Raw genomic sequence first — 19,617 nt, 5'->3', positions numbered from 1 at the left:
AAGAGGCAAGTTCATAGAAATAAAGAGAAATAAAGTAGTTAAGAAGAAAAATCTCAAATTAACAATCTAACTTTACACCTAATGGAATGAGAAAAACATGAACAAAGCCCCAGATTAGAAAAAAAAAAAAAAGGCAATTATAAAGATCAGAGTGAAAAGAAGTGGAGACTAAAAAGACAAAAGAAAAGACCAATGAAACGAAGAGCTGGTTCTTTGAAAAGATTAACAAAACTGACAAGCCTTTAGCTAGACTAAGGAAAAAAGAGAGGCCTCAAATAAATAAAATGAGAAATTAAAGAGAAGTTACAATTGATACCAAAGAAATCCAAAGGATCATAAAAGACATCTATGAACAATTATACACCAAGGAATTGAACAACCTAGAAGAAATGTATAAATTCCTAAAAACATACAATCTTCTAAGACTGAATCATGAAGAAACAGAAAATCTGAAAAGATTGATTACTACTAAGGAGATGGAGTCAGTAATTTAAAAACTCCCAACAAAAGTCCTAGACCAGACAGCTTCACTGGTGAATTCTACCAACCATTCAAAGAAGATTTAATATCTTTACTCTTTATTCTCTTCCAAAGCACTAAAGAGTAGAGAATACTTCCAGACATTTTATGAAGCTAGCATTACCCTGATATCAAAACCAGAGGACCCCCAAAATATAAAAAAAAGATAAAAAATTGTGAGTCATATCAAATATCCCTGATGAACATAAATGCAAAAATCCTCAAAAAATATTAAACTGAATTTGACAATACATTAAAAGGATTAAAAAAAAAAAAGGATCATACTCCATGATCAAGGGGGACTTTTTTTAGGGAGGCAAGGATGGTTCAACATCTGCAAATCAATCAGTATGATACACCACACTACCAAAATAAAAGATAAAAATCATATGATCCTCTCAATAGATAAAGAGCATTTACAAAATTCTTTTGTGATAAAAATTCCCAACAAAGTAGGTATATGGCCACTGAAAGGCCATATGATAAGCCCACAGCTAACATCATACTCAACAGTGAGAAGCAAAAGCTTTTTCTCTAAGATCAGGAATAAGACAAGGATGCCCACTCTCACCACTCTTATTCAACATAGTATTGGAAGTCCTAGCCAGAGCAATTAAGCAGGAAACAATATAAAGAGCATGCAATTAGGAAGAAGTGTAACTGTCACTACATGTAAATGACATGATTTTATATAATGAAAACCCTAAAGACCACCAAAAAACTGTCAGAACTACTAACTGAATTCAATAAAGTTGCAGGATACAAAATCAATACAAAAAAATCTGTTGCCTTTTTCATACATGAACAATGAACTAGCAGAGAGAAACTAAATTTATTCTGTTTATAATTGCATCAAAAAGAATAAAATACCTACAAATAAATTTAACCAAGGAGGTGACAGACCTGTACACTGAAAATTATAAGACACTGATTAAAGAATTTGAAGAAGATACTCATAAATGGAAAGAAACTCCACATTCATGGATTGGAAGAATTAATATTGTTAAAACATCCAAAACAAGCTATAGATTCAAGGCAATTTCTAACAAAATTCCACTGTTATTTTCACAAGTAGAACAAATAATACATTTAAATGAAGCCACAAAAGATCCCAAATAGCCAAAGCAATCTTGAAAAAGAACAACAGGGGCACCTGGGTGGTTCAGTGGTTGAGTGAGTGTCTGCCTTCAGCTCGGGTCATGATCGTCGGGTCCTGGGATCAAACCCCGCATCAGGTTCCCCGCATGGAGTCTGCTTCTCCCTCTGCCTATGTTTCCGCCTCTCTCTCTGTGTCTCTCATGAATAAATAATTAAAATTCATGAGAGACACACAAAGAGGCAGAGACACAGGCAGAGGGAGAAGCAGGCTCCATGCAGGGAGCCCGAGGTGGGACTCGATCCTGGGATTCCAGGATCATGCCCTGGGCTGAAGGCAGGCGCCAAACCGCTGAGCCACCCAGGGATCCAAAATAAATAAAACCTTAAAAAAAAAAAAAGAAAAAGAAAAAGAACAACAAAGCTGCAAGCATCATGCTCCTGATTTCAAACTATACTACAAAACTATAGTGCTCAAAACAGTGTGGTATTGGCATAAATACACACATAAATCAGTGGAACAGAATAGAGCTCAGAAATAAACCCATGTGTATACGGTTAATTAATTTATGACAAAGAGGCAAAAATATTCAAAGGGAAAAGGTCAGTCTCTTCAATAAATGGTATTAGGAAAACTGAGAGTCATATGCAAAAGGATGAAACTGGATCACTATCTTACACCACATACAAAAATGAACTCAAAATGGATTGAAGACTTGATTGTAAAATCTGAAACCATAAAACTTCTAAAAGAAAACATGGAAGACATATATCCATATGTACATACTATGGGGTATTATTCGGCCACAAAAGGAAGGAAATCCTGCCATTTGCAAATAACATGGATAGAACTTGAGGGTATTATGCTAGATAAAATAAGTCAGACAGAGAAAGACAAATACCGTATGACCTTACTTATAGCGGGATCTAAAAATAACCGAACTCACAGAAACAGAGTGTAGATTGGTGATCCCTAGAGGTAGGGAGTAGGGAATGAGGGAAATGGGTGAAGGTGGTCAAAGTGTACAAATTTCCAGTTATAATATGAATAAGTTCTGGGGATGTAAAATACAGTGTGGGGACTATAGTACTGTACTGTAGTTGTGAAAGATGGTAAGAGAGTAGATCTTTAAAGTTCTCCACACACACAACTGTAACTGTGTGAGGTGATAGATGTGTTAACTAACCTCATTGTGGCAATCATTTTAAAATATATCCATGTATCAAATCATCATGTTGTAGGCCTTAATCTTATGTTTATGTTATATGTCAACTGTATCTCAATAAACTGGGGGAAAAAAAAGAGAAATAAATGAAGACTGGAAAAAAAAAAGAAAAAAAGACTGGATTTTAAAAAAAAGCATGGCTAAGGTAACTGATAGCAGGATGTTAATGCATCCCCATTGATGCATCCATCAATCCATAGGAAAAATATTTGGGCCTCCTCAGGTTTGTAATCTATAGAAAAGTCTTCACTGAATTGTATTTTTTATGTTACATCTCCATTTTTAAAAATCAAGGGTTTATATTATAAAAGACCAGATAAACTACTTTTAGTATATTCTCTAAAACCACTGTCAGAAACAGCCTGTATGCTGTTTAATATCCCTCATATAAGGTTGTACATGATTGACTTAACAGAATTCAGTTCCAAGAGAAAATTGACCTTTGCTGTCACTTGTTATTTCCATTTTTTTAAATCACACAATAAGAATGTTATAACCTTCATGTTATCCTTTTTGCTTTGTTGTCAGAAGCTAAAAACAACATATATCCAAGTACGGTAAATACAATTACCGTTTTGGTATAATTTCCCTATTTCTGTATAAAAATTTTACGAAAGATATGTTTCCTAATATAATTCTGACTATAGCAACAAATAATGAAATGATAAATAAATGCAGCTGAGGTATAATTAACAAACAAATAAACAACAAATTAAGTAAAATGACTCCAGTACTGGCTCTGTATTTATTGTTTTAACTTCCAGGAGGAAGACTGACAGAAGAGTAAAGGGCTTCTATCTTTCCAAAACCTCAGCTCCACACCTTTTTATGTCCATCTCACAATGCCTTACATGCTATAGTAATTTCTCATAATGCTTTATACTGTTATTTAAATTAATGATCATTTTTCCTTTGAGAAAAAGGGAAAACTAAAATAAATTATTTTTAAATTCTAGAGAAATACATTCTGAGAAAACAAGATTGTTATTTACTGGAGATTTTTACTTGGTTCACAACAGCAGTGATGATGTCTGTTTTGTCAGAAGCTGAATCTCTAACACCTAGAGCATCCGGCACAGAGCAAATATTCAACAAACAACTAGATGAATGAATAATCTATTATTAACACACTATCCTTCGTCTTAGGACATATATTAAAACAATCAAGGAAATTTTTTATTTCATTTTAACTCCTTTTAGCCTATTGTTATGATGCTGTTCAAAATCAGTAAGGAAATTATGAAACAAGCCAGATGTCACTGCAATCAATATTGCATAATTTCTGTAAATCCTATTTTTTTTCAGTCAATGTTGTTAGAACCTAAGGTCACTTATACTTTATATAAAACTAAAAAAAAAAAAAAAAAAAAAAAAGAAGCCCCATGTTTTCTGATGCCAAAAATGTTATATCAGGCCTTAAGAAAATATTACAAATTTTCATTAAAAGCACCCAAAAACCTACCTTCTCTTTTAAAAGTCGAAAGAGAATCCATGGTATTATGCACAAAACGTAGAGTACTATTGTATGCTGATTACATAAGCTAAGGCCACAGCAGAAAGCACCAATTTTAGCTATCTGAAAAAAACAAAAAAAACAAAAAAACCTAAGTTAAATATTTACCTAAAACTCTTAAGTAAACACAATAGTAAAACGTTATTCTTTATATGAAAACCAAGCATTTGTACCATAGGTCAGGCTAAATTCAACCTCTTAAACACACAATCTTGCTTCCACAGACACTAATATTTAGCACTATTATTATTTTTTTATAATATTGTCCACTCTCACCACATCATTGCAGTTTTGGCCTTAAATGACTGCCTTCAACCTAAGTTTTAGAAAGTCTGTGTGATGACTAGATAAGTCTCACTAGTAATAGAATATTGTATAATTCTTAATAAAATGTGTAACTAAATAAATAAATAAATCTTTAAAAAAATAAATAAAATAAAATGTGTAACTAAAACTCAGGCATCTTTTCCATTTTACTTTTTTCTATTAAATTAATAAAATTGAACACTTTATTTAGAAACCAGGTTATGGGTGCTGTTTTTGCTCTTTTTGAACATGTGTAATTTTCATAATCAGAAAAAAGTTTAGAGAAAAAACTCTAATAGCACAGCTCTGTTTATGGAAACCACTGATAAACCATGGTGCTCTTCTCTTTAACAACAAGAGGCTGCCTACACTAAGATGGTTTGGTACTTCCCAATGATTAGACTGTAAGCTCTTAGAAGACAGGGTTCCTTCACATTTCAAAGGATCTTGATATTAGTGTTTACCTTATAATTCATTGTAACTTCTTCTGAACTACTTCATTTATCCATTTGACACCAAAAAAAAGTACAAATTTGGTCTTTTTTTGCAATTAGAGAGTAAGTCAATGTACCATAATGGTATATAATTTAAGGTGGTCAATCTAGAGCTTGGCATCTTACAATCACACACACACACACGTGCCTGTGCAAACAAGCCTATCTTGCCCATAGGACTCAGAGGGCATTTCAATCCTCTCATTCTCCAGAAAACTTTTGAACTCTGGTAGAGAAAAAAAAAAAAGCCCCATGTTTTATAGAGGCTATCATGGTTCACAGTAAAAGAACTCAGAATATTTTCTCTCTCAACATGCCTAGCTTGCCTTGACAGTAATCAGAACAGATAAACAGCATCGAAACTTAAAAAGAAATACAGCATCTGTCTAAAAATTAAAACAAAAAGTGATTTCACTTTAATCAAAATCAAAATAAGTTACCTTTGATCTTTCTTTTGCAGTTGCTGCCTCCTCAAAATGTACAGTAAGAGCCATAAGCAGCCCCACAAACAGATTGTTTAAGCTAAAAACCTCTGCTGCAATGGACCACTGCCATGTTAGACGAGAAAATGAAAACACCCCCGCAGCAAGGATTCCTCCAGCATATGAGCCAGAAAGCCTGCAAATACAGATAACATGAAATCTTCTTTCCCAACAAAAAGAACCGACTTTCTTTTCCTTTTTATAAACTGTAGCAGCAGAAATTATGACAGTCACCCAGCACTATCCCAACACATTATATGGTTAATACATTACTTCGTATAATAATTTCTTCCAACAGATTTTAATTAGGAAGTCCATATATTAACTTATTAACAAACAAATGAACAAACCTGCTTGATCTCCTATGGATTGAATGAGGTTAAGTTCTCAGATGGAACCTCTAGGATTCAAGCCAGTTCAGAAAGCCTGAAGAGATAGTAGCTGGAGAGATAACAAACCTGTGTCACTTTTCTTGCTCTATCCACAAATTAGAATGATGGTCTGGTTAAGACCAGAATTAATGAAATGGCAAAACAGCTATTCAGGAACATTCATTCTCACTTCTTGTGGAGTGTTTGGGCCCTGGCACTTCCACATGACCACATTAAAGTTTATCTCCCAACATATGGCAAAGATGTCATCACAATATTTGGTGATTTAAAGATCTTGAAAGCCAAGTTCTTAGTTTCTAGAGATGTCTTCTTTACACAAGGTTGAAGTTGAAAAGTGATGTATTTCTTTAAAGGGGGGGATGGGAATGTGAATTCCAATAACACAAAAAGAATCAAACGGCAGGGATCCCTAGGTGGCGTAACGGTTTGGCGCCTGCCTTTGGCCCAGGGCGCGATCCTGGAGACCCGGGATCGAATCCCACATCGGGCTCCCGGTGTATGGAGCCTGCTTCTCCCTCTGCCTATGTTTCTGCCTCTCTCTCTCTCTCTCTCTCTGTGACTATCATAAATAAATAAATAAAAATTAAAAAAAAAAAAAAAAGAATCAAACGGCACACTTGGAAACAAACATCTCAATGCCAATGCTAACGAGAGTCAGACATTTCAAATCAATCAGGAATCTAGATCTCAATTCCAAGATTTGATTTGAGACAGTAATGTGGTGGATAGAGCAAAACAACTTCCTATTTCACCACAAATCTAAAATAATAAAAAAGCTATTACCAAATATTTCTAACAAGTCTTGTGATTCAGCAAACATTACCATGTCTAATAGTCAATAATAATATATGGCCCTAAATCATCACTTTTATACTCTATTGTTTTGGATAAAAGTTGTGGAGTCATTCTATGGCTTTTAATCAAGCATCATAGAAAAATAAAAATTAAAGTTTTGTTATCACCAAACTTGGTTTTGAGTTCCTTTTTGCAATATATTTTTCTTTCCCTTATAAAAATCATCAGTTTCCTATTTCTTTCAGTTTGCCATTCTCCCAGTGACCCTGATTCATCACATTGAAGGCATTTCTTCCCTCTAAATTACTTTCTGGATTATTTTCAACTTGTATTCCTACTACCTTAGACTCAGTTAAGCTTCCCAAGTAGTCTTCTGCTTTCCAATCTATTCTGCAATATAACATCACATTAAATTTCCTAAAACATACTCTTTATGATTAGCTAGCCCCCCAATTTAAGGACTCTTCATGTCTCTAGGAAATATTCTAAATGAGTCAGGCTGGAATGAAGCTCCCAATAAGTGTTACCTAGCCACTAATCACCAACATTATCTCCACCAATCAGTTAGGCTCTTCAAAATTTCTTAATAAGACATGCCTATTCCCAGCACCATACCTTTGCTCATGCTGTACCCATGAAGTGAATGTCTTGTCAGATTTCTTCTATTTATTCAAACTCTACTCTTTTTTCAAAATTCCCAGGTTGCTAGCTCATCTTGGAACCTTATAGCACGTAGGTGCCTATAATAATTATTCTGACGTTGTTTCTGAAATGTGAATTTGAGTTAAACTTCATTTATATTGGAAATCTTTAGCCCTAAGCACAGAAAGGAAACTTAGTGAATGAGAGAATGAATTAATCTTAAAGAACGAATAACATTTTAAAAGGAATCTCTATGTTTCATATGTCAGTATTACTTTGGAAAGTCAGCATCTTTAAGATACAAGAGTCCTTCCTCTATGTAAAACATAAATTAGCTTCCTTGGAAAAATGGCTGACTCCAGGTCAAGGGTATCTCAAGTACAAAATGAATCTAAGTATCTTGTGCCAGAAAGTAAGGAAGGGTTCAAAAGAGGACATGACAAAAGGACATGGAGCCAGCTTAAAGGGGTCAAATCAAGGATAATATGAACATCAGTAATTATAATAGTAGATTGTAACCCAATGAAAAAATAATCTATGAATCTATAGTGATATAAATAAATGGGGGAAGAGAAAGTCAACAACTAATAGCTGTAAAAGAAATGATGGAATTTAGCAGCCGTTATCATCATAATAATGGATTATCAAAATTATTGGGTAAAAGTTTTACAGAAATACATATATAGTCAAAACACATCCCCCTCTAAATAGATTAACTGCAGAGGAAAAGTGGTAGCTTTACAGAAGAAAACCTGGCAGACACAATCTTAACTACAGGATCAAAGTTAAAGCCCAATAATGGGACAAACTTCATATACTTCCCAACCTATTCCAATGAAAAGAATAGAGCATTGTTTCTATGGTATTCTTGCAACACATATTACCTGAACCTACAAACTCAAATTGAAGAACATTCTACAAAATAACTGGCTAATATAGATTAAAAAAAAAAAAAGCCAAGGTCTTGAAAGACAAAAACAAAGCAAAAGACCATGAATCCATACGAAACAGACTAAAAGGATATAACAATAGAATAAAGGCTTGGAAGAGTCCCACTCTCTTGGAAGAGTCCCACTAATCTCTTAAATAGGAGTCCCACTCCTATTTAACAGAAGAAAATTCGAGATTCTTTTCATTGGAATAGATTGGGAAGTATATGAAGTTTGTCCCATTATTGGGCTTGTAGTAGATTGCAACCCAATGAAAAAATAATCTATGAATCTATAGTGATATAAATAAATGGGGGAAGAGAAAGTCAACAACTAATAGCTGTAAAAGAAATGATGGAAAATTATTTTCTTCTGTTAAATAGGATATTATCAGAACATTTGACAAAATCTTAATCACCTCCATAGATAACAATGTTGTATCAACAATAATTTCCTGACTTTGAGAACTGCACTGTTGGATATGTAAGAAAATGTGCGTGTTTTTAAGAAACATACTTTCAAGGATTTTAGGGTAAAGGATACTATCTATGCAGTTTACTCTTAAATGGTTAAAAACAAAACAATACACACATATTTGTGGCTAATGATATTGGGCCTTTCTTCAAGTTTTATTATTAGCTATTTCATGTCTTCATTGGAGAAGTTCATTCAGATCCACTGCTCATTTAAAATTTAGGTTGTCCTTCATGTTATTGCAGAGTTCTTCTCAACTTTTAATACACTTCTTCCCTGCTGAACACAGCCAGAGTCCATTGCTCGCACCCAAGAGCCCTGACAGAAACACACTGCCTTCCCTCTTTGTTATTCCTATTAAGTTTCCAAGGCAAACTGTGAGCAAATTCTGAAAATAAATGCTGAAGAGGTCATAGCTTTGTGAAAAATAGAAGAGAGGGCAATGTGTCTAAGAACAGAAAGTTATGTGTGCATCCAAATATAGGGTACGTACAATAGAAAACATTTGGAGGCCTCATCATTTTACTATTTGATTTGGGGTGTTCATAGTACTCTGTATAAGCTAAGCTTGTATGAATTTCATTGATTTCAGCAGCCTCTTCTGAACTGTGACTGTCCATTAAAACACATGTATTTTAACTTACTGCCTTTACAAAGTTTGCTTTATGTTAAGATTTAGAATCAGTCAACAGGGCAGCCTGGGTGGCTCAGCAGTTTAGTGCTGCCTTCAGCCCAGGGCGTGATCCTGGAGACCCAGGATTGAGTTCCGCGTCAGGCTCTCTGCATGGAGCCTGCTTCTCCCTCTGCCTGTGTCTCTGCCTCTCTCTCTGTGTGTCTCTCACGAATAAATAAATAAAATCTTAAAAAAAAATCAGTCAACAGTTACTGTGTAACATGTACCAAGACTAAGGAAGTGAAAATTCAGAACATCTGTTGTGAAAAACGTCAAGTTGAGAAAGGGTACATACAAGGATTTGAAGGTAGCAACAAAAGCCCAGCTGAAGCTGAAGTCACTGTGGATATGAAGTCGCAGGACCTTCAGCATGGCTATCGAAAGGTCTGAGGCAGCTGGCCCGAAATGGCTGGAGAGAGCCAGGGTTAGCGGCTTTGCCTCGCAAGTAGGACCGGACAAGAGGGAAGGTAGTTTGTAATAAGCCGTGAGGCCTAGATTGGACAGGGAAGGTACCAAAGCAGCAGGGGGCTGATGAAGGCAATAAAAAAGGATGAACAAAGGGTTCTAGGTCTCAGTCAGATGGAAGACAAGTGTAGAGGCATCAAAGAAATGAGTGAACTGAAAGCTAAAGTTATGCCAGGTAGTGAAAAGTGGGTCGGGGAAGGGGATGTGGAAGGGTTAAAGGATGGAACAGTGAAACAAGACTGGACTTTGTTGCTGAGGGGAGCCTGGGATGGGAAAGAATTTAATATAAAGCTGTTTTCAAAATCATAAGATTTTCATTAAAACTAAATATTTGTCCTAAAAGACAAGCAATACAGTATACATTACTAAGTTTGCAAGTTGAGTGCTATATAGGAAGACAGGGGTGCGGCATGGCCAGGACACCATATGCCTGTTAACAAGGAGATGTGATGGCCCACATCAGCACCCTGCAAACCGGGTCTGTGATCTGCTGACAGGCAAAGGACGATGTCAGCAGTGATAAGCATGAGACTTTTCTTTTTTCTTTCCTTCTTTTTTAAAAAGATTTTATTTATTTGAGAGAGAGAGCAGAAACAGAGGAAGAGGGAGAGGTAGACTCCCTGCTGAGCAAGGAGCCTGATGCGGAGTTCAATCCCAAGACCCTGAGATCACAACCCGAGCCAAAGTCAGCTGCTTAACTGATAGAGCCACCCAGGTGCCCCAAGCCATGAGGACTTTCTGAAGACTCTTTTTATTCACTGACTGTAGGTAGGTAGGTAGTCTCATTATATTGTGTAAGGCATATTCCACTATCTGAGCTTGCTTCATTTCACCCTAATGAGACAGAGATAAATGACTAAAGAGAAGCTGAAGTCAAAGATGACTTCATGAACAGTTCAGGATCATAGTGAAGGTCAGTATTAGCTTCCTGCTGTCCGCATCTGTAGCCTCTATTTTCTGTTCTCTCCCTAACATTCTATAGAAATAGCACACAATTACCATCTAACTGCCAAATACAACAGGCTCTCAGGACCGCCCTGCTGGATTGATCCCCCACCCCCACCCCAACTCTACTGAGTTGACCAGGGCTCTACATCCCTCAGATGTTCCCTGTGTGGTTCTGGATCTTCTTTCAGTGTTTTCTCTGAACGGTTCCTCTTCTTCCATCATCTCCTTTAAAGCTGGTGTTTCCAAGATTTCATTCTCAGGCAATTCTTCTCACTCTTACATACTCCTCCTGGGTGGCCTTATCTGCTATCTTGATGTCAGCTGCCAACCACAAACCGAAGTAACCAAATCTGTCCCTAGTGCTACCTCCCCCTTACTCTCAAACGACAGATGTCCAATTGACTGCTGTACACCTCACCACAAAGCCATTCCAAATCTAGATGACCCACAGAACCTTAATATCAACACGTGTGAAATTAATTTCTCATCCACTTCCCTAAATGATTCCTGTTCCCATATTCTTAGTAACTGCCATCAACTACCTAGTTACATAAGTTAAGAAACCTAAGAGTCATTGTCAAAGCTCCTGTCCTTCTCTCCCCCCCAAACATACCACATACTGCCAATTTTACTTCATAACCATTTTGAAAACTCATCCTTCTCTCCACCCATACCACCACTGCCCTACTTTAGCTCACACCAATTCAATAGCCTCCTATGTGGTCTGCCTCCAGCTTTAGGCCCACCATTGCCACCAGAGTGAAGGATCTAAACCATATTTGATCTTCTATTTTTTCTGCTTCCAACCCTATAAGGCATTCTCTTTCATTATAAAACATATTACAGGGTTGCCTGGGTGTCTCAGGTTAAACCTCCAACTCTTTACTAAATCTCTAACTCTTTGTTTCAGCTCAGGTCATGATCTAGTGATTGTGAGGCTGACCCTCACATGGGGCTCTGTGCTTCAGATTCTAATCTCTCCCTCCCCGTCTCACACATAGACACTCTCAATCTCAAATAACTAAAATCTTTTTTTAAAAAAAGTGTATTGCAACCTCTTCACTACAACAGACAAGACCTTTTATGATCTGGCCTCAGCCTACCCGCAGCTTCATTTTTTGACATAACCCAACTCATAGTTTATGTTCTAGCAACACTAAATGAGTTGTAAGTTCTTGTTTTTACAAGCTATTTCTCCAACTCTGCATTTTTTCTGCAGATGAGGAATGCCGTTTTGCCTTTGCTAGGCTGACTCCCACTGATTGTTTCCAAGTCAGTATAGGCATACCTTTCCAAGAAGTTTTTCCCAAAGTATTTTCATTAAAACCAGGGTGTTTGCCCCTTCTCTAGACCTTATTAAATGAATTAAATGGGTACTGAAAAGACAGGTTTTTCTATATTTCTTAAAATTTGCAATTCCAAGAAATAGAAATTTTAAACTGCAACCTACTCAAAATATAGTAAAGAAATCAGATTTGGGGAACTTAAAATCCTCTAAATAAATTACAAATCCAATGAATTATTTATTTATAAATGAATTTGTATGTAAATTATAAATATAAAACAAATTATAAAATAAATTATTACTTTAGTGAAATTTTTTTGGACTACTGATACCACTATACAGTATCCATTTCAGCATATTTGTGCATTCTAAAAATTTAGTCAACCTCACTTCACAATGTGTTTCTACAGTAGAAAAACCTTTTGAGTTTTTGAAAACTAAATGTTTTCCACCTATGTATTTCAGACATACTTTATCTCTAGTTTCTAATGCTCTTCAAATAACAATGGTTTCTAATTATCTCGACCTAAGTCCAAACATTTCCAAATAATGCTTTATTATAAAGTTACTTATGCCATTATTTAGAATTTATTCTTTATTTTTTTAAATGCAAAAAAATCGAAAGAAAAGACAGTTTGGTAGTGGGATAAATTTTAAGAACCATGTCCTTTTTTGTTGCTGTGCTTTACTATTATAAAAGTGCTGTCTTAGTAACACATGAAATTGAGGGAAAAATTAAAGGATTCATTTTGATTTTGTTATACTAATTTTTATTATATTAATTTTTGTTACATTGATTTTTTAAAAATAAAATGATATCCATATGGACATATCTTACAGAAACTAAGGAATAATCATTTTTCCACCCCATACCTTTTTTTTTTTTAAGGTTTGAACAAAAGAAAGAGAGGGCATGCAAGTGTAGGGGGTGGGGCAGAAGTAGAGGGAGAGTCTTAAGCAGACTCCTAGCTGGGCACAAAGCCCAAGGCAGATCATGATCTGAGCTGAAACCAAGAGTTGGAAGCTTAACCTGAGCTACCCAGGTGCCCTTCCACCCCATACTTTATTTATTTATTTGAGAGAGAGAGAAACAATGAGCGGGGGGGGGGGGGGGCAGAGGGAGAAGCAGACTCCCCACTGAAAGACTTGTTCCCAAGATCCTGGAATCATGACCTGAGCTGAAGGCAGACACTTAACAAATTGAGCCACCTGGGCACCCTCACCCTGTACTTTAATTCAAGTGTTTATAATCTTTTGGCAAGAGTATAGAAATCATAATTTATTTAAAACATTTTTTATATTACTTTATTCCTTGTCTATAAAAAAATTTCAAAGGAAACGACAAAATATGGGTTTACAGTTACTCATATTGCCTTTAGTATACTGATGTGTAAGGTAAGTCCCTTAATTTCCTCACGTTTTTCTGAAATTTCAAACAAAATACTCAAAACTTTTCATCTTATGTCTTACTGAGCAAAATATCAATGAACCCTCTTATATCAATAAACCACTGCAAGTCTAAGAGAGAGGACATTAAATGTGCAGATTTACCTAAGTAATGCTGTAAATATCACATTGATGAATATGTCTGAAGGCTTATCTAATTTTTAAACTTGTTAAGCAAACAAGATGACTGAACAAACCCTTTTATTATCTGTTTATGAGTATCTTTAAAAAAGTATTTTTTGTATGAATCCACAGAATACCTAGAGTCTCCAATGAATCCATATTCTTTCTGACTGTTGGTGTCTCCATTATTTTATGAGACTGGCCAAATATGATCCTTTTCAATGGAGGGTGTCCCAGAGTGAATGATAGACAGGTTAGTTGTAATCTCATTTGGGTAATAATTCTGACCAGAATACATACTCCACAAAAAAATTTTTTCCTGAAAAGGCAGTAACATATATTTATAATTTCGAAGGGTGGGAGGGAGGCAGATTTAAATTATGTAAGTAGAAGGAAATACTATTCATGTACCTCACTGAATGCAATACTGTTAATTGGTAGTCCAGATTTCTGGCTAAGTAATCTTTCTTTTAAAAAATATGGAAGGAATGTCCAATCTGACATTCCTTAAACATAGGTTTTAAATGAAACTGTTGTTCTGAGCCCACAAAATGAGCTGTTTGGAATCATCCATAAAGTCAGATGTAGAGATAGACTATAAATATAAGTAGCTCCAAAATAGGCAAAGACAATTATCATCTACCCACAGACTCAGTCTGATGATTTTTCTTTTCCAAATGAAAATGAACATCACTGTTTTCACCTGGTAATCCAAGAGTCCTACTTTTCATTTTCATTTTATTCTTTTGAATAAACATGCTTATTATTTTTTACAAAGCAACTAAGGAGTTGGCGAATTTAATTATCTACACTAAATGTGCTACAGTGGCATCTTAAAATGAGCTCACTAAATTAAAAGATACACATTTTTCTACTGACACTGATGAAACTACTTCATCAAAAAAGAAAGAGAACTTCAAATGAGGTTGCAAATAAAATAAGTCTTTTCACCAGAACTCAAGAATATCTTGCAAAATAGTCTAAACTATTTTCCATTTTAATTTAAGGACAATTTATGATGAATCAGATTCAATATGAGAAAAAATGTTTTCTATTCTCCATTTGGTTCTCACAAAGCCTCATAGGAAATCAAAAAAGACATTTCTTTGACTGGAATACATATGTTTAGAATCTAACTTGACTTAGAAAGGCAACATCCTATGAGGTTATATGAAGAAATGATCACATACTTAAAACACCATTACTGTGATCATTTTAATAACATAACCGCTATATAGTAAAAGATAGTCACATGTCAGTAGTAACAATCCAAATCAAGATTTTACACTGGGAAGAGGTATGCTGAATTTAAGGGCTCATATTAATAGAGTAAAGCAATGATACAGATGATTCATAACATTCAATAATCTAAAAGTCACTGAAGTCTGTTTCATGTGAATAAACATTTTTATGTTACCTATGACATATATTCACCAGTATATTTCCAGTAAATAAATCTTCCCAGAGAAGTTCCACCCGGATAACACAAATAACAAAAATTCTCCACTAGGTAAAGAATATGGGGTAAGGATTACAATCACCCGAACGAATGTGAAGCTCAGAATTCTATGGGTAATATATAATTGCCTTATTTTTGGTCCACAAAAATCCATGAAAGCTAGGTAAGATTCCTAAGAAAGGTACTGATTGTACAGGAGTTTTCTCACTGATGGAACACTTTTCATCTGTTGACACAATGGATAAATCAGGAGGTTACAATTTACACCACTGACACAGGTTTGCTATTGATGATAAGGTATATTTTCCTTTCCACGACGTGGTATTTGATTTTCATGTGTAGTCACATGTTTGTCTAACCCTCAATCAAAAGGCAAATAACAGAAACCTGAAATTCTTTCAGAACACACATTTGCTGTGCCTCATAAAATTCATGAACGTATTTGTCTTCAGTGCTACTTGCATGCAAAGGACCCAACATGGAGGGTACGCCACCCTCCTTCTATGCTGCAAACTCCTGCTCAATGGAAGTAGGATCGAGTAGGTAGGCCACAATGCAGCATCTAAGACTGACTGTTAAATAAATTACTATTAGTGTCATTCATAATGACGACTAAAAAACTGTAATGGATTACAGAAAAGAAGTGAGGTAAAGCAGGACACAATTAAATAGCAAATCTACCACCCGCATCCTCCCAAGTTCTAATCTTTTTGTGTCTTGTTCATGAAAATGTGTAACTGTTACCTTCTGGCTCCATCACATAAGCAACACCGATATGTTTATCTCTTCTGTGTACCTGGAAAAAGGTTAAACTGGGAAGCTAGCTACTGCTGAATCTCTCTTTCCCTAGCAGTTCACTCAACCCAGTGGCAGCAAATACACATTGAGCATCTAATATGTTCCAGATACTCTGTGGGCAAATTATAGTCAGTGGCCATTTAGAAAACAGTAGAACCTAAATTTTTCTGTTCATTTTAAAGCTGGACCGAATTAACATAAACCAATCATTTAGGGCATGGTATATTAAAGCAACACTTGGAAGCTGCCACCACTGCACCTAAAAAAATGTAAGACACGTCCATCTTTAATAAACTTGCAAGTAATCCTTTTTTCCACATTTTATAAAAACTCCCTTTCGCTCCAGATAAAATCCTACCTAGGATTGTTGTATTTCATGCGATTTAATCAAAAGGAAAACTGAGTCTAGCCTGAATTTTCAACTGCATAAATACCAACTACCAGTACACAAAAAGAAAAAGTATAAAGTATTATTCCCGATCTTAAGCCACTAAATAACATTGGGAAAAAAACTGTAGGTCTTCAAAAAAAACAACCGAAATGGAGGAAGATTATGAATAGCTTCTGTAAATAGGATATCATCCCACAAGTCCCATTAGAATTCAGATTTATGCATTAACTGATAAATAAGAAAGTTATTCAAGGTTTAGAACAATTCCTTTTGTTATATCTCATCAACTTATATCTAATTACCTAAAAGAAAAGACGCTGAACTGGGCTTTCTAGGAATCATCATCATATAAGTTCTCATGGTGTGCCAAATAACTGCATAACGGGAAACAAGATCTTCTGAAAGCAAAGCCTGGCTTAAAATTACTCCCAAATTACAAATTTTCATCATATTTTGTTTGAAATGTTTAAAAACACAGAAGACCTCAAATTAGCTTGTTACTCAAGCTACATAGTGTATTTTGTATTCAGTAGCAAACCTGAATGGTTAAAAAGTCTATTCCAGCATCTTGTTCTCAAAGGCCCTGGTCGTGGCGTGTCATCTCACTAAGTCCCTTTTAACTCAAAACTTAGAAGTTGCTGCATACTTTTTAAGACATTAAGATAACTAAATGTATATGAGGTAATTTTAAAAGACCCAAATAACTAAAATCAGCAGAATGAGGGTATGAAACTATTTTCACCAGCATCACTACTCAATTCGATAAACAACAGAGATTTAATATTAAGTAGTCTTATGCAAAGTTATGAAACATATCTTAATACTTCAATTCCTTTAAACTGCTTTGTTTTTATGGCTTTGAAAAGTAGGAAATCTATATGAGTTACGATCTAGAATTTTACTCGTAATTTTAAGAAATATATGCATTTATTATACCATAATGACTGATGACTAGTTCCAGTGGCAAAATCTCGGCAGGAAACAGATTTAGCAATCTGAATGTTTTATAAGTTTTTGTAATTGAGGAAACTTCTCATAATCTGACATTTGTTAAAACCACTTATTAGAAATTATGCAGCACAGTAGCTGTGGAAATATGAGCTAGCTTCACAATTATAAAGTCAGCCTATGTAGCCCTTTCCTATTGTATATAGTGGCATAAACCCCACAGCGGCCTATCAGCTAACTGGCAGGCAGGGGGCTGCTCTATTCAAAGTGAGAGATACAAGCTGCAGGGCAAAAACCTGGCAGCTCCCATCTGACCCCACAATCCCCTACTGGTGACAGCTCCAAGCTCCATGGCAAATTAGGCCTTCTCATATTACAATTGGAGAAGACAGATTCCATTAGCAGTATCTGAAATTGAGTGGAGAGCTGCACTGTTATCAGACTTGACTCATAAGCACTGCTATTAATCAGAGCTATGATAGCATTTATATATTTCAAGCTATCTGCTGCCGCTGTGATATTCTGCTACAAAGGGTTGATGGGACTTAGGAAAGTGAACAATAGAGCTTTCTGGGAAAAGCAGAGTAAATCAAGAAAGTCTATGACTTCCGCACATTCTGAAGGGATTGTGGTTTACATAAATTTTCTCCCAATTGGAGATTGAGCTCTTCCTCATCTTACACATGGGATTTAGTTGTCACTCAATGGTAACAGCTGTGAAAAGGTGAAGCGGCCCACCGCTCAGAATATTGCCTTCGCTTTTAAAGCAATTAACCCATGAACAGGAGGATACCTGGTGATATCAAAGGGATTAGGCCAGGCAGTGCATTATTAACATTTCCTTGAACTAATTCTAACTCTGACTAGCTGTCAGAAAAGACTCTACAGTCTTAAAAAAGAGTTTTTGCCCTGCTTTTTTCCCCTTCAAAATGAAGTGCTGCTATTTGAGCCTAATATGTCCCTCTACTTAGAAGAAAATGCAAATGAACCAAGCTCTTAATATGCTTAACCAGTCTGAGTCAATGCAATTTTAATACAAGTATGAGAGAAATATATGATCAATTAACCAGGGATCAAGACAGATATTCTCCTGAATGGAAATTAATGCTCCAGTACTTTCCATTCTTCTTCAACTACAAAAACTTGGTGACTATTTGTTACTTATGCATAGTTACCTCTGAAATTAGGAAGAGCTTCATATTATTCTCTTTGGCAATAATCTAAAATACTCTTTGAGCTGGAAAATCCAAATGTCCCTTAAGCAGGAGATTCTACATTCTCTAAGGTATGGCATTTTAATTTTCTATTCTTTATTGAATGGAATCTGAGCTGAAGCTGTAAGAATCGCAGACACAGTGCTCAGAATCAAATATTCCTCTTCCAAAAGTTTAATCAAATTAATTTTTAGCAGCAGCGTAATATTTAGAAGTATATAACTTACAAAAAAATAAAATAGCCTGTAAGTAAAATACTGGCACAAAATAATCTGCCAGAAGATATTTAAACATCATTGAAATTGGTTGTAGGTTCTTTGTAGAAAGCAGGCATAGTTTCGATATGGCTTTATTTATCATTAATATTCATGTTCTTGGTAACCCGGTTGACATTAAGAGATCCAATGTTTTACTGTACAATGTTAACAATGTTAGAAAGTTTTTTATGCAAGTTTTGAAAAAGAGTACCTTCTAGAAAAAAAGTATTTGAAAAACTGTTTATTTAGTGGTTAGTCACTTTGTTTTAATTTCTTTTTTTTATTATTTTTGTTTTGTTTTATTTTGTTTGTTTTAATTTCTTTAAAACAAACACTGAATTTTGATTAAAAAAACTAAAATAGTCCTACTTTCGATTCACAAGAGTCCTCAACAAACACTGCTGAATGAATTCTTCTATACTTCCATTTAGCCCACAATAGTGTGGAAAGGACATGCTGACTCTTCCACCTATTGAGAATATATTTCCTGTGCTGTTCCTACCAAAATAAATGATACAAGATCAGACCATAAGCAATTTAAATCTTCCCCAGGATAAAGAATTTTTATACAATCCTATCAACACACTCCATTCTCTTTCAGTGATACCAGAACATAAGGTAAGTATGCTGACATTTTGTGACAGTGATTTCAGTGCGCCTTCCTTATTAAAGTATATAGGACCTAGTTTGAGGCTGCTTAGAAAATAAGTTTGAAATTCAAGTACTAAGCAATGTTAAGTCAT

The 19,617-nt window shown here is 35.2% G+C and overlaps 1 protein-coding gene across 2 annotated transcripts in view; it reads right to left on the bottom strand.

Moving 5' to 3' along the window:
- Positions 1–19,617, bottom strand: part of TMEM260 (transmembrane protein 260) — a 73,298-nt gene that overhangs the window by 44,412 nt on the left and 9,269 nt on the right. For both annotated transcript variants that reach the window (XM_049113213.1, XM_025442521.3), the window contains exons 4-5: positions 5,594–5,771; positions 4,303–4,416 (exon numbers count right to left, since the gene is read on the bottom strand). In XM_049113213.1, the coding sequence (XP_048969170.1) occupies positions 4,303–4,416; positions 5,594–5,771 (292 nt within the window). The remainder of the gene's footprint in view (positions 1–4,302; positions 4,417–5,593; positions 5,772–19,617) is intronic.

The sequence above is a fragment of the Canis lupus genome, chromosome 8 (genome assembly GCF_003254725.2).
Source record: "Canis lupus dingo isolate Sandy chromosome 8, ASM325472v2, whole genome shotgun sequence".
NCBI lineage: Eukaryota > Metazoa > Chordata > Mammalia > Carnivora > Canidae > Canis > Canis lupus.
The sequence above is the reverse complement of the archived record's forward strand: the minus strand, read 5'-3'. Positions and strand labels throughout refer to the sequence as shown.